Here is a 14,962-nt window from a genome sequence, read left to right as displayed (position 1 = left end):
GTGGGAAAATGCCCTCTATAAAGGTATAAAAAATGTCCTTGGATAAAATATTGAATATATAAATATTGAATAAAATGAGAATATTGCTTCAGAATAAATCATATTTGTATATAAGCTCGATACCATAGAGCCCCCCCACATAACAAATCCCAAATTAACCCCTGCCCATACACACCACATAATTGAGCACAGCTAAGCACTGCATGATTATATTTGATAGTACATGCCCACCGGATGCCATTAACACGAGAGACGGCTCACATAAACTTACACAACATGACACAGCAATGATTCCTCAATCGTGTCCTCAGTGACTACACTACACTATACTGCCTTACTGTTTAGAAAAATATAAAGGTATCAAACTACTGAAAGCCATTTCCAGTTAATGTTACGAAACACTTGAACCTGAAGGATTATAATTTATATAGTGTGATTTCTGGATAATGAAAATGGCACAGGTTTGTTTGTAAAAAAAATAAAATAAAAAATGTGGAAACATGAAAACAACCCAGGACAATGTTTATGATGTGATTGTGAGGTTTGTGCTAGTGAGAGCCAATCAAATGCATGGAAGGGTCATTAATTTTGAGTTTGAAAAGTTAGTGGTCTGTGCACTTTTTTTGTTTGGTTTTTTTTTAGTCTTACGCTCACCAAGGCTGGATTTAAACCAAAAATTCAGTAAAAACATTAATTTTGTGAATTATTGTTACAATTAAACAGTTTTCTATTTTAATGCATTTTAAAGAGTAATTTATTCCTGTGATGCAAAGCTGAATTTTCAGCATCATTACTCCAGTCTTCAGTGTCACATGATCCTTCAGAAATCATCCTAATATGCTGATTTGCTATTTGCTATACTGATTTATTATTATCAGTGTTGAAAACAGTTGTGCTGCTTAATATTTCTGTTTTTTTTTCTTTTGATGAACAAAGCTCAAAAGAATGGCATTTGAAATAAAGATCTTTTGTAACCTAAATGTCTTTACTGTCACTTTCAGTCAAATGAATGCATCCTTTCTGAAAAATGGTATGAATGGTTTTGAATGGTAGGGTATGTGTGACGACCTCTACAATGATCAAATTTTTCAAGTCAGTGTAACGCCAGCTTCATTATCCATTATGATAGCTGAATGCACTAAGCATACAAAAATACTTCCTTGTGTCCTGTTGTTGTGGAAACTAATTCATGTTTCAATTAAGATTGATCAAAATGATTTTAACTTATTATGTAGACAAATGCAGTGTGATAACCAGTGCATAACAAGAGCTGTCGGCAAGATGAAGCTTTATTTGCCTTTTTTTAAAGGCAAATAAAAATAAACTCGCTTCTTGCCCTGTACAGTGGAGCGTTTCAGGTTTTCCAATGATACTGTAACTAACTAACCGCTCATCCTCTTTCCTCTGGATCACCCATTGCCCACCGTGACTTTTTCTGGCATGGTGGTCCCGTGTGTCTGTGAGAGAGAGGTTTAATAGCTGGCGTCTGTCCGGTAGCTGGTGTGGTGAGAGTCTGCGGTCAGCTGAGTGTTCTCTGTGGCAGAGGACGGCTGCATCACGATGGGGCTGCTGCCATCTGTGGAAACACACACCAGTGTCACGCTGCTTTATAATATGAGCAGCTAGCAACTCAAACTGAACCCTGTTGCTAAGCATTACAGGCATGATTGTGAGTGCCAGGGAGGCCACTTCAAATACTGAACAGACCTTTTATTGGCTAAATAAACAATCTGAAGGCATTTGAACTGTAATTCTAAGAAAAACTGGACTTTATTCACTGGGATTTGATTGAAACCAATGATATTATTGACCCACCTGCACGGCCTTAGTTATGACAGCAGAAAAGAAAAGTTTTCAGAAGCAGATAAAATGATGACATTGTGATGAAAGATTATGAAACAATCATTATCACTTTACAATAACAAGCACTGAACTGCGCTATGGACATTTATTAAAGACCCAATGAAACAGTTTGCTTAACACGGTTTTATTTCCAGATGTATTTCCTATTTAAAAATCCAAGAGTATGGAAGTAGGATATATTGAAGGTCTTAAAACAAAACAAACAAACAAACAAAAAGGAGCGGCTGATGTTAAAATTAATAATAAATAATATGTCTTAAAAAAAAAAAAAACACTAGAAACCAAACTCATTTTTAAATGCTGTGGTTTTAGGCATCATGATATTTTAATATTCATTTACTCGGATTACATTTAACAGTGTTATTGTAAATTTTTTTCTTATTTGTCTAAATATTGTTTTTTTAATAATTAACATTTAAAAGAAATGTGCAATCATTTTTAATTATTTAATTATAATTTTATGTTTATTAAAATTGTATTAAAGTAAAGTAAATAATGTGGATTTAGGTTACATATTTTGCATTTTCTGCAGAACTACATTCTTTGTTATATTTGGTTATGACTAAACACTGAAATAATACACAGTAAAAAAATTAAATTAAAATAAAAAAACATTAAAGGGACAGTTCACTCAAAAATGAAATTCTGTCATCATTTACTCAACGTGAAGTTGTTCTAAACCTCTTTGATTTTCTGTTGATCACAAAAGAAAAAAATTTGAAGAATTTGGGTAACCAAATAGTATGGAAAAAAATACTATGGAAGTCACTGGGAACCAAGAACTATTTGGACACCAACATTCATCAAAATACCTTCTTTTTGTACAAAAGAAAGAAAATTATACAGGTTTGGAACAACCTGAGGGTGAGTAACTGATTTTCATTTTTGGGTGAACTATACCTTTAAGTCACCAAAGCATAATTTGCTACTTGCTATTGGTTTGTCAGCGGCAGGTGGTATGTGGGGAATGGGACAGTCTCAATATAGAAAACATTTTACTGGACTTCTAGAAGTTCATTACAATACCTTTTGTAAGTACACTAGCTTATGAATGGTATTAAAAAGCTAAAATACATGGACTAATAGACACAAAACTTCCATTTTGATTTCATGTCAACATTATCGTGTTTATTTGACTATTGTAAATGACTGTGTGTCAGTGTGTCTCACCTCTCTCATCAGACTGCATCTGAGCTTCCAAGTCTTCAGGAGACACATAGAATTCTGGCTCATCTGACCGAGGAGGATGAGGTTTACACTTCCCACAGCAGCAGTTACAACAGCAGCACAGACAACAGCAGAAATAACAGCCTGTGGCCACACCGCAGAATATAAACAATGCCTGTCCAGAGGGTGGAAAAAAAGAGGAATTCAACATAAATAACAGCATGCACACAAACTTACTATATGCACTACCATCCAAAAGTTTGGGGTCAGAAGTCTTGTATGCTCATCCAGGTTTTTTTTCTATTTTTGTTTATTTTAAAATGTAAAGTGTAATCCTGTGATGTTAAAGCTTAATTTTCAGGATCAGCATCATTACTCCAGACTTTAGTGTCACATGATCCTTCAGAAATCATTTTAATATGCTGATTTGCTGCTCAAGAAACATTTCTTGTCATTATCAATGCTGAAAACAGTTTTGCCGTTTAATATTTTTTTTTAAACTGTTGAAATATAAATCTTTTGAGATATTGTCACATCTGAATAATTTAATGCATTTAATTTCTTGCTGAATAAAAGTATTAATTTCATTTTAAAAAAAAAGACTGACTCCAAACTGAATGGTAGTGATCTAACTTGAAGTATATAGTATATATATCTTATATATCTTAATGGTCTTGTGTGTGCTTGTGTGTATGACTAACCTTGGCCCACCAGCTGGACAATACAAAGTATGTGTTAACATTCTCCTCTCCAAACTGTTCTGCCACGTAGAGGCCCAGAGATCCGTATTTGTCATAGATGTTGCGTTTGGTGGGGTCTGACAGAATGGCATGAGCATTGTTGATTTCTTTGAATTTCTCAGACGCTTCTGGATTGTCAGGATTCTTGTCAGGGTGGAACTTCAGAGCTAGTTTTCTGCAAATCAGAAGAGAAGAAATAATTGAACTTCCTAAGAATTAATGCAACCATGACCTTTGTCCAGCATCCTTGCCAATCTGCCTTTAGGTGTGTTAACGTTTAATATTATTATGTTAAAAATGGACCCTTTTCACAGACTGTGTTTATGTGTTATTACCACAGTTATTAAAGGGTTAGTTCACCCAAAAATGAAAATTCTGTCATTAATTACTCACCCTCATGTCGTTCCAAACCCGTAAGACCTTCGTTCATCTTTGGAACACAAATTAAGATATTTTTAATTAAATCTGAGAGCTTTCTGACCATGCATAGACAGCAACGGAGCTGACATGTTCAAGGCCCAGAAAGGTAGTAAGGACATCGTTAAAACAGTCCATGTGACATCAGCATTTCAACCGTAATTTTATGTAGCTACAAGAAGACTTTTTGTGCTCAAATAAAACAAAAATAACGACTGCGTGATGCTGCTGACGGAGGAGCTGGCGTTCTGACGTAAAACCCAGATGTGCTGCACCTTGTTTGCAAGCAGAGGATTGCACACTCATGCGTTGTGAATGCGCGAAAGAGAAGAAATTGTGGAATAATTTTATTTTTTGTTTGTTTTCTTTGCACACAAAAAGTATTTTCGCAGCTTCATAACATTACGGTTGAACCACTGATGTCACATGGACTAATTTAACGATGTCCTTACTACCTTTTTTGGGTCTTGAACGTGGTAGTTCCCTTGCTGTCTATACAGGGTCAGAAAGTTTTTGGATTTCATCAAAAATATTTTAATTTCTGTTCAGACGATGAACGAAGGTCTTAAAGGTTTGGAACGAAATGAGGGTGAGTAATTAATGACAGAATTGTCATTTTTGGATGAATTATCCCTTTAACATTGTAAATCAAGCAAGGTTTTTTATTTATTTATTTATTTTTAAAATGTATTTTATTGTTCATATATAACAATATACTTTGTATTTTATTACTTTGGAAAAGTGCAACATAATCAATCTCTCAATATTTTTTTTCCTCTTTTGGAAAATCATATTAGAAATGCTTGAATGGACAGTTTTTTCTTTGATATTGGAACAAACAGCAATGCAAAAAATTATATTTGTTGTAGTTTCCATTCACCACTATAGAAGGTCACCCGACTATGACGACTTCCACTACTAATAACTCCATGATATATTAACTAGCAACTATTATTTAATAATAGCATGTAAAATACTAAGTATTATTTCATGATAAATGCTGGCAAGCATAATCGGTCACCTGAGTATTCATGCACACAGAAAATTTACATACTGTTCAAAGTATGCATACTATATATAAAACAGCAGTAGTAAGAACAGTATGGTAGCAAGTTTTCATGAGAGGAAATGAGGAAAAGTTCTCTGTCGCCCCCTAGTGGATTTAATTGGAAACGCAAATGGATTGTTCACCCAAAAATGTCATAATTTCCTCACTCTCACTATGACTTACTTTCTTCTGTGGCAATACATAAAGGGTTGGAACGACATGAGGGTGAGTAAATGATGACAGAATGGGTGAACTATCCCTTTAAGACATTGAAATCTTTGTTTTCTCCACTATTTTCGATGGCATTGTTGGAACAATCTTTCTACGTCCATTAAGAGTGTCTTACCTGTAGGATTTCTTTATGTCTTCTGGTGTCGTGTTTTTATCAATGCCCAAGACCACATATAGTGATTCTGCTGCCGTGGAGAGTGAACGCTGTCTCTGCTGCTCCGCCATTACTCACACGCGTGCACACACACTCCCCTCACACCACAAACACCTCCTCTTTCTGAAAGAAAAAGCAGAGAAACATGTTATATGTGCTGTATATACTCCTGGGTCTGCTTTTATTCTTGCACTGCTTTTTGTCTTTGTCTTTTTTACACAGCAGCGTAACATACAAAAAAAAAATTAAAGCATACAGATACTGCCATCCCAGTGATATGGCAATACAACTTGAAATTATTTTATTATCATTATACACTATTTCTGTGAATCTAAAACCCATTATCCATACCCTTTAGTGCAGCAAAACACCACCATTATTACATCCGTGAGAGTCATAGGCTCATCATTTCCCCAAATGTCCCTGTTCTGAGTCAGTGCATTAACTGAGGATCCACACAGCTGAAAGAAGTCATGTGACTCCAGCATTCAGAGAGGAGCTGGAGAGCTTTTGGGTGTGGTATTCTTTGCCATGTCTAACCCTTGTATTTGTATACTATCCGTATACTATACCTGATATGACAATTAGAATGAATGTGCCCTAATCATAGTTTGTTAATATAGTATGTCAAAGATGCTAGGTTTTATACCCCTCATGCACTGGATGAGTAAACCTCAGCGGTTTAAAAAAATAAATAAATCTGTAAAATTACAACACTAATATTCGTATCTTAATCCATGAAGTAGCAAAACGAACAATATTGCAAGCTTAAATCTGATTGATTGAAATTATTATTATTTTTTTTTTTTTGCAGTGTGGCACTATTTTTAGGACAATTAAGCACATTTTCCCCTCATTGAAAGTTCACTTTATGCAGACGGATAAAAGGCTGGCTCAGTCAGAGTACTAGCTACATGATTGTCAGGTATGTGTACAAGTGAAAACACATGGAAAGAGAAAGGGAGATACACAGTGACACACATCTTCCACACAGAGAGGATCAGAAGTTACATCCTCCAGTATGAATCAAAGACAATTAACCCATTAACCCAGAGTAATTCAGGTTAAGGCACCTCCACACAAAAAGGCTGCCAGGTGAGGAGACATTTCACATGTCAATAACCAATTATTTGGAGAAAACAAAACAAAAAATACACGTATGACGACTCTTTAAATGAGTACAAAACCACTTTTCCTCATGCGAGGAAGCTTGCTGTGCCGTGGTGCGAGACTCCTCCTTTCCAGGCTAATCGTGCAGCTTGTCAGCGAGCATTAGCAGATTAGTATTAGCGGAGCATCTGAATAAGTGAAGGGTTATTTCTGTCCCTTCTCAAACCCTGTGAGATTTTTTTTTGTTTGTTTGTTTTGAGGCTTCTAAGTGAATGTCTGAATTTCACTGACATTACCTCAGAGCAGTATTTGATGATTTGTGTCAAAAAAATTCAACATCTGCTCAGATACTACTGGAGATTTCTAATACTATTGCTCATGCTTAGGATTTTCAAACCTCTTATTATTCTTAATAATAATAATGATAATTATTAATATAAATAATTATTAGCTATTACTTTTCTAGACAATTAAAAATTATGATTTTTTGCTTGGCAATAGATTTGCTATTGACAAGCAAACAAACAAAAATAAATAAATAAAATTAATTAAAAAAAAAACCCTGAAGAAAGTTTGTTTGTTTTGAGGCTTCTAAGTGAATGTCTGAATTTCACTGACATTACCTCAGAGCAGTATTTGATGATTTGTGTCAAAAAAATTCAACATCTGCTCAGATACTACTGGAGATTTCTAATACTATTGCTAATGCTTAGGATTTTCAAACCTCTTATTATTCTTAATAATAATAATGATAATTATTAATATAAATAATTATTAGCTATTACTTTTCTAGACAATTAAAAATTATGATTTTTTGCTTGGCAATAGATTTGCTATTGACAAGCAAACAAACAAAAATAAATAAATAAAATTAATTTTTTTAAAAACCCTGAAGAAAGGACCAGAATTAAGGGACCACAATATCATTAACTGCGTTCAAAATCATGCTGTCAAAGTATGTTAAGCATTTGATGAATTTCTCAATTGTTAATAAAGTGCACTACCAGTCAAAAGTTATGTTCACCAAACCTGCATTTATTTGATCAAAAATACAGTAAAAAAAATAGTAACAGTGTGAAATATTATTACAATTTAAAATAAATGTTTTCTTTTTTTAACGGTTTTTAAATCTAATTTATTTCTGTGAGAATTTTCAGCATCATTACTCCAGTCTTCAGTGTCACATGATCTTTCAGAAATCAATCAATCAATATCAAATTCAATCAAATCAATAGGCTGATTTGGTGCTCAAGAAACATTTCTTATTATTATCAATGTTGAAAACAGCTGTGCTGCTTAATATTTTTTCCTGAAAACCTGATACATGTCAGGATTCGTTGATGAATACAAAAAAGACGACATTTATTTTAAATAAAAATCTTTTAGAACATTAAAAAATGTCTTTACTTTCATTGTTGATCAATTTAATGCATCCTTGCTGAATAAAACTATTACTTTCTTAAAAAAAATGAATACAACATTTGCGTACTTCAGCGCACTAGCAACAACCACATCACAAAAACTACTCAAAACACCTTAGCAACCACATATCAATGCCCCGGCAACCTCCCACAACACCTTAGCATCATGGCAGTATTTTTTACACAGAGAAACACCACCTACCTGTTGCTACAATTTGTATTTCATTTATATTTTTACTACAAGGTTTTGTGTTTAAATAATGTGTCAGAATAAGTGTGTATGTCTGGGCAGCTAGCAGACGGACTTCCTGCTTCATCGGTTGATTAAATGTGATTACTAATAGAGTTTTCATCAGGAGCAGGGCTCTGCAATGCAGCCACTACATCCATCTCTCTGCCTCTCTCACACACTCCCTCCCCCCTCCTGTCTCTGCACCACCATATGGTCCGACTAATTCTTTAGTGGCCATCTCGGTCTGTGGACTATATGGCTGCCAAAGTCTCCACAGCTTAATGAACATCGCTGTCCATGTCTTTCCTGTATAGGTTTATCCATCATGTCAGGTCCCTCTGTTTGTGTTCTAACATCCTCCCACGCCACTATGTTTGCATCCTCTTTTCTCTGTCTATCTGAGCAGGTGAAATGATGTGGCTTGTATTATGTGCTGCTGGTTTTAAAAGGTCTGTTTGTAGAGGGATGGAATAGCAGGAGCGAGTGGAGCGTGTTTGATGAGAGTCTGTTCACAATGAACAAGCACACACACATAAAGTAATAGTGTCGACGTTCCTAAACCAGAGTCGTTATGGTCAACCAAAACTTAAAATAAAATCATTTAAAAAAATTCATTACTTGAAATAAAATAAAAATTAACTTAGTAAACTTTTTTTCAGCTGGTTGCCAAAGCAAAATTTTTCATTTTTTATTTAGTTTGAAAGTGAAAATATTGTCAACCTCTTGTCATTTCAAACCTGTATGAGTTTCTTTCTTCTGTTGAACACAAAAGAAGATATTTTGAAAAATGAGGGTAACCAAACAATTGACGGTAGCCATTGACTTCCAGTATTTTTTTTTCTCCATACTATCGAAGTCAAAGGCTAACAGCAACTGTTTGGTTTCCAACATTCTTCAAAATAGCTTCTTTTGTGTTCAAAAGAAGAAAGAAACTCATACAGGCTTGGAACAGCTTGAAGGTGAGTAAATGTCAGAATTTTAATTTTTGGTGAACTTGAAACACTAAAATAACAAAAAAATTAATAAACTAAAATTTAATAAAAAAAGTAGACATTTAAAAAACTAAACTAATAAAATGCAACAAAATTTAAACTGAAAATATATATATATAAAAAAAACTAATAGTATGTCAATGATACTAAAGCAACACTGCCTAAAACAATGTGTCGTTATTGATTACTGACCAAAAATAAGGAGCTTCAAGAAGTTAGAGACAACTGAATGGATCTGAATCCGAAGCATCTATCAAAACAACATAAGGAGCAAACAGGTGGTGCTCAAAAGCTGGAAGGACGGGCACATAAGATTTCAAAGAACTAGAATAGAGACCAAACAAATGAGTAAATGTGATGAACGAACAGCTGAAAGCACTATTTTTTATGGAAAGTCACATGGTCTTGTGTTGATAACAAAACATTTCTTGCCATTTTTCTAATATCAGATATGAAGAAACTAAAATCCACAACAAGATTATCATGATAACTCTCATGGAAATTGATTTTCCAGAACCTGGGAAGACTGAGAGAGGTATGCTGGGAAACATCAGCAGCAAATAGTATTCTTGTAGAGACATACAGTCGTCACCAAAACAGTGGAATGGTTGTTAAGATCTGCAGATTAATTCTGTTATTAATGGTTGCCAGTCAAAATTTGCTCATAACAGATTCAGTTATGAGAACGGCATGTGTAAATAAATCTGAAGGAGGAGATACTGGAGACTTCAGAAAAGTGGTACATCATGATCACTAAAAAACACACACTGAAAATGGAAGATGGCCTAATATTGTCGAACAGAGGAGTGTCAATCTTGCAATAGAGTGCACAAGTTGTATGGATCTTTTTTGATAGTTTATGTTTTTTTTGGTCCTCTTTTTGAGGTTGACAGCTTTGTATGGAGAATATCGATATGAAGATTTTTAATGTGCATTTATTTTTTCCAAGAAGCACAGCATTTGGGTTTACCCTGTGTTTTGTGTTTTATGAGTTGATGAAAAGCTAATAATTAACTAATCATAAAAATATAAACTTTACATAAATAATAAAAAAAAAACACTTATTACAAAGTATTAAATGTTTCATTTGTTTACTTGCATGTTAAGTGACCAACAAATGACATCAAATAACTACAAACATGCAAAACTACAAACTAATCATTTAAAATCTCAGAGGGTTCTGACAAAAAAAGTGTGGAAATCCCTGTTTTGAGAAAAGGTAGTTGACTATGTTCCCTCCTGTGACAGCATACAGTAACCTACATTAAATATGTGTGCTATGTGATGTTTGAATTTGCAGGTCACGTCTCTGTCTGTCTACTCTTCCTTCTACCTCACTGGGTTGTCCTTTCTTCCTCAATCTCTTTTTATTTTCTCTATCTGTAGAAAGCATCCTTATTTTCTTTGAACATTTCTCTCATTTTCTGTCAGTAAGTGGGCATTTTGTTGATGCTGTGAACTACACCTTACACAAAAAAAGAAGTTTGTAGGATAAAAGTAAAATGTTTTGTATGTATTTATCAGGTGAACAAGTATCCTTATTATAAACTCTTTTCAGTGCGATGTAATCTATAACAGTCATTTTCAACAGAGCTTTAATCTCACTCAAAACATCAAACAATCAAACATGTGATCACCTGTTAATCATCATCTGCATGCCTGTAATATCACTCCAGTATAATCTTTATGAAAACTGAATCATCAACTGAGATGCATTCAAAATTGTTAATGTTATATTCTACCATAAAACAACCCATTTGCCAGGGTTAAAACAATCTCTTAACCATGCAGTAAGAATTCTTAACATTTTCTAGCCAATAGATTGTTACATTTATTTGTAAACTTTATTATGATCATTTAAATAGCAGTTACATAAAGGTATCAATCCAGTGTGACCATGTCATTTTTTTTATCAGACTCAAAGAGTGTATATTAAACTACTGAAGTCTTATTCTGGCAGTTAAACACGTGGAACTGCCAGTGCGTCTGTGTTAAATATAGTGTCACACTGCACTGCCCCATATATCAGGCTGAGTGAGAATTGTATGAGCTTGTTATGTAGTGGTTTCTCCAACCAAGATCTTCTCAGGGCAAACAATACAGAGCCATACACTGTAAAAAAAAATTTAAAAAAAGTCTGTAAAAATACAGTACAATATACCGTAATAATTTGAAGGAATTTTCCATATTTGGTTTTTACAGGGTTTTTTTCCGTATTTTTGAATTACGCTTTGCATTGTGGGAACAAGAAGCTCAGTCGATTATTGGTGCGAAAACAGTGCTAGAGCAGGCGCAATTACTCACGGAGATAGTCACGGTCAAAATTACATTTTAAAGTCGAATTTCGGGTTTGGGGAACCTTTCTTACACTTCCGTGGTAAATTATTTTTTGTTAAATGTAACAAACTGTAACATTGTTGCTGTGTGGCTTGTTTGGCAATGTCGGAGCCGTCGTATTCAACATTTACAGCATACCGTCACACCTTAGTCGACGTGGAGGTACGTGCTACAGTGTGCTCACTTTTAATTGTTTATTAACTTTTGTTGTTGATGCGGTGTATTTGTTACGGAGCGTGTCGTAAAGCATCTGGCGTAATACTGAGGTGATGTTAAGCAGCTGTGATAACGTTAAATCTGAAGTGCGATACAACTGTGTTTAGAGCACTTTATGCCTTCAACAGGAGCTGGCAGAGGAATTGTCAAGAAAAGAAGACACCATTTACGACTTTTTTATTTAAAGGGGTCCTATTATGCTCTTTAACAAAGTATTGATTTTGTTTTGGGGGGTGTACTAGAACAGGCTCTCATACTAGGTTGTTCGAAAAACACATTATTTTACACATATTTTACATTATTACAACACCTCTCTCCCCAGTCTGGCATGAACAGCTCGAATAGTTCCTGTATCAAATGAAAGCCTGCCTTCTGAAATACGAAATGTGCTGTGATTGGTTAGCTGGGCCAGTGTGTGTTGTGATTGGTTAGCTGGGCCAGTGTGTGCTGTGATTGGCAGCACTCGGTGCCTGGTCGGGAAATGTCACGCCCCGCACTTACCATAGCCGCCTGCGAGCTTCAGTGTAAATACTGTGTCAAAATCAAATCAATTTGAGCGCGATTTAAACCCGGATGATTGTAATCACTCTAAGTTCGTCTGCCTTGGGAAAGCTAGCGTGTCTCCGACATAGTGATAACACTCATTGCCTTCTCTAGTGCAGCTCAACCAGGTCTCGTCCCATTCGTCGATATTTGTGATATCACAAATCCCGGAAAATATGCGTTGTAGTCCAAACGAGTCGTTCATTGTAGTTTTTGAAAAGTGATTTCTGTTAAATAAAATATCTCCTTTTGAAGTGGACTTTGAACTTTGTAACTTTGCAGATATTTTTTATGCTCAAACAGCAACATTACAGACTAACTAAAGTTGAAAAAGTGAAAAAGCATAATAGGACCCCAATAGGACAGCAAGGGTCCTACCCCGGTCAAGGCACAGAAACGTAGTATAAGGACATCGTTAAAATGGTCCATGTGACATCAGTGGTTAAATTTTATTCAACGATTTCTTCTGTCCTGGGAGAGTCTGCTGCCATTAACGAGAGTACCACGAGTCCACGACGCATGCGTGTGCATTCATTTGCCAGGAACATGCGTGTGCGTTCATTTGCCAGGAAACAAGGTGCAGCGTATGCAGGGTCTACGTGAGCAGCACCACACGCATGCACTGTGGGTCAGAGAGTCGTCGGATTTCATCAGAAATATCTTAATTTGTGTTCTGACAATGAACGAAGGTCTTGCGGGTTTGGAACGACATGAGGGTGAGTAACTAATGACAGAATTTTCATTTGTACTTCGGTCTCAATTTAATTTCTTGTCATTTATAGTCTTCTTGTGAAGAAATCCTGAACGAGGGTCAAAGGTTCAGATGAAGGGAACCAAATGGCTACGCTTCCAAGACTCATGTATGAACAACTTCAAGAATCCATGTACAATTTGAGCTTTTTTTCAAATCTCAACATGGAACTTGGACCGAACATAAAGAAAAGGAAAAAAAAAAAAAAAAAAGTGCCATAAGGGGTTATTAAAACTTCACAGGTTTATTGTGTGAGTCTAGTCATTCGGTAAGAAAAAAAAAAAAAAGGAACGAAAAAAAAAAAAAAAAAAAAAAAAAAAAAAAAAAGTAGTTTCCTCAAATTGGCACATGGCAAGACATACTAAAAGCACACAAACACTTGGAGCCCTGCTCTTAATTCAGATTGTAGTTCTCCTAGTTTCACATTGAACTATGAGGCATGAGTGCATGAATCTGTTCCATATTTTCAAATACTGTACAAGAAAGTATTTTTGCAGAACCATGTCAATTGGAGAAGCAGATAATTTAGCATGAATTAGAGGTTAGTAATCTAACTTAAAGGGTTATTTCACCCAAAATATTATATGAAAAATCTCATTCCAATCCTGTTAGACTTTTGTACATTTTTGGAACGCTAATGAAGATCCTTTTTAATGAAATCTGAGAGCTATACCTTATTGGACCTTGAAATGGTAGTTGCATAGGCTGCCAATGGAGGGACAGAAAGCACAGAGATTTCATAAAAAATACTCTTCATTTGTGTTCCAAAGATGAATAAAAATCTTATGGATTTGGAACGGTATGAGGGTGAGTAACTGATTACTGAATTTACATTTTTGGATGAACTGTCCTTTTAAATAGTATTGTGTTCTCCTATAGAAAAATGGTGTCAACACTGGAACATTTCACTTGACTATAAGTCTATAGCAATTATTAATGACAGCCCTGTCTGTATTTATTTTTTCCAATGTATTTGAAAATGTTTTGAATCTTGACTGTTTCACAGTGAAGTTTATCTTTGTGACCACTATTTGGTGCAACACCAATATTATACAAGTTCCTGCTCATGTTTTCTTTTTTCTGTCTGTTGCTGTTTAAAACTAAAAAGTGTTCCACAATTCAAGCATTTTTAATGGTGCTTTACACATTGTTAAATTAATCGATGTCATATTTTTGTCTTCACCTGTTTAAGGCAAACAAAAGCCACTGAATGCACTTTTAAAGGGGTCATATGATGCGATTTAAATTTTTCCTTTCTCTTTGGAGTGTTACAAGCACTTGGTGCATAAAGAAGATCTGTAAAGTTGCAAAGACTAAAGTCTCAAATCCAAAGAGATATTCTTTATAAAAGTTAAGAGTCAGCCCCGCTTACCTCGTTCTAACACGCCCCCACGTCTACGTCACGATGTGGCAAGATTTGCATAACACCGCCCAAATGTTCACGCAAAGAAAGAAGGCGTAACTTTTATTCTCTCTGTAGTATTGTTGCTGCCGCCATGTCGTGAAGACGCTGTGTGTTTCGTTGTGAAAGCGAAACTACTTTGTTTGGCCTTCCAAAAGAGGACGATATCTGCTTCGTCATGCCTAGAGCTGATCCGTGCTGGGCGTTGAGGAAATACAACAACTTCTCGCTGTGGATCGCCGGATCGGCTTTCACCGTGGACGAAGCGGAGTCCAGCCCGGGGTCGTCACATGTGGTTGCCGCAAGCCCACCACTCCTTCGTCGAATCCGCTGGCCAC

At 35.3% G+C, this 14,962-nt stretch overlaps 1 protein-coding gene across 2 annotated transcripts in view; it reads right to left on the bottom strand.

Annotated features, from left to right (window-relative positions):
- Window positions 1-884: 884 nt before the first annotated feature.
- Window positions 885-14,962, bottom strand: part of LOC107719908 (dnaJ homolog subfamily C member 5-like) — a 17,250-nt gene continuing 3,172 nt past the window's right edge. Inside the window, exons 2-6 of one of the 2 annotated variants that reach the window (XM_016527450.1) lie at window positions 5,582-5,743; window positions 3,732-3,945; window positions 3,034-3,205; window positions 1,816-1,824; window positions 885-1,576 (exon numbers count right to left, since the gene is read on the bottom strand). In XM_016527450.1, the coding sequence (XP_016382936.1) occupies window positions 1,473-1,576; window positions 1,816-1,824; window positions 3,034-3,205; window positions 3,732-3,945; window positions 5,582-5,691 (609 nt within the window). In that variant the 5' untranslated portion in view covers window positions 5,692-5,743 and the 3' untranslated portion in view covers window positions 885-1,472. The remainder of the gene's footprint in view (window positions 1,577-1,815; window positions 1,825-3,033; window positions 3,206-3,731; window positions 3,946-5,581; window positions 5,744-14,962) is intronic. The other variant, XM_016527451.1, reaches the window with a different exon arrangement.

This window comes from Sinocyclocheilus rhinocerous, unplaced genomic scaffold, assembly GCF_001515625.1.
Source record: "Sinocyclocheilus rhinocerous isolate Xijiao unplaced genomic scaffold, SAMN03320098_v1.1 scaffold2616, whole genome shotgun sequence".
NCBI classification, from domain to species: Eukaryota; Metazoa; Chordata; class Actinopteri; order Cypriniformes; family Cyprinidae; genus Sinocyclocheilus; species Sinocyclocheilus rhinocerous.
Note: the sequence above shows the minus strand (reverse complement) of the source record. Positions and strands in the feature narration are given on the sequence as shown.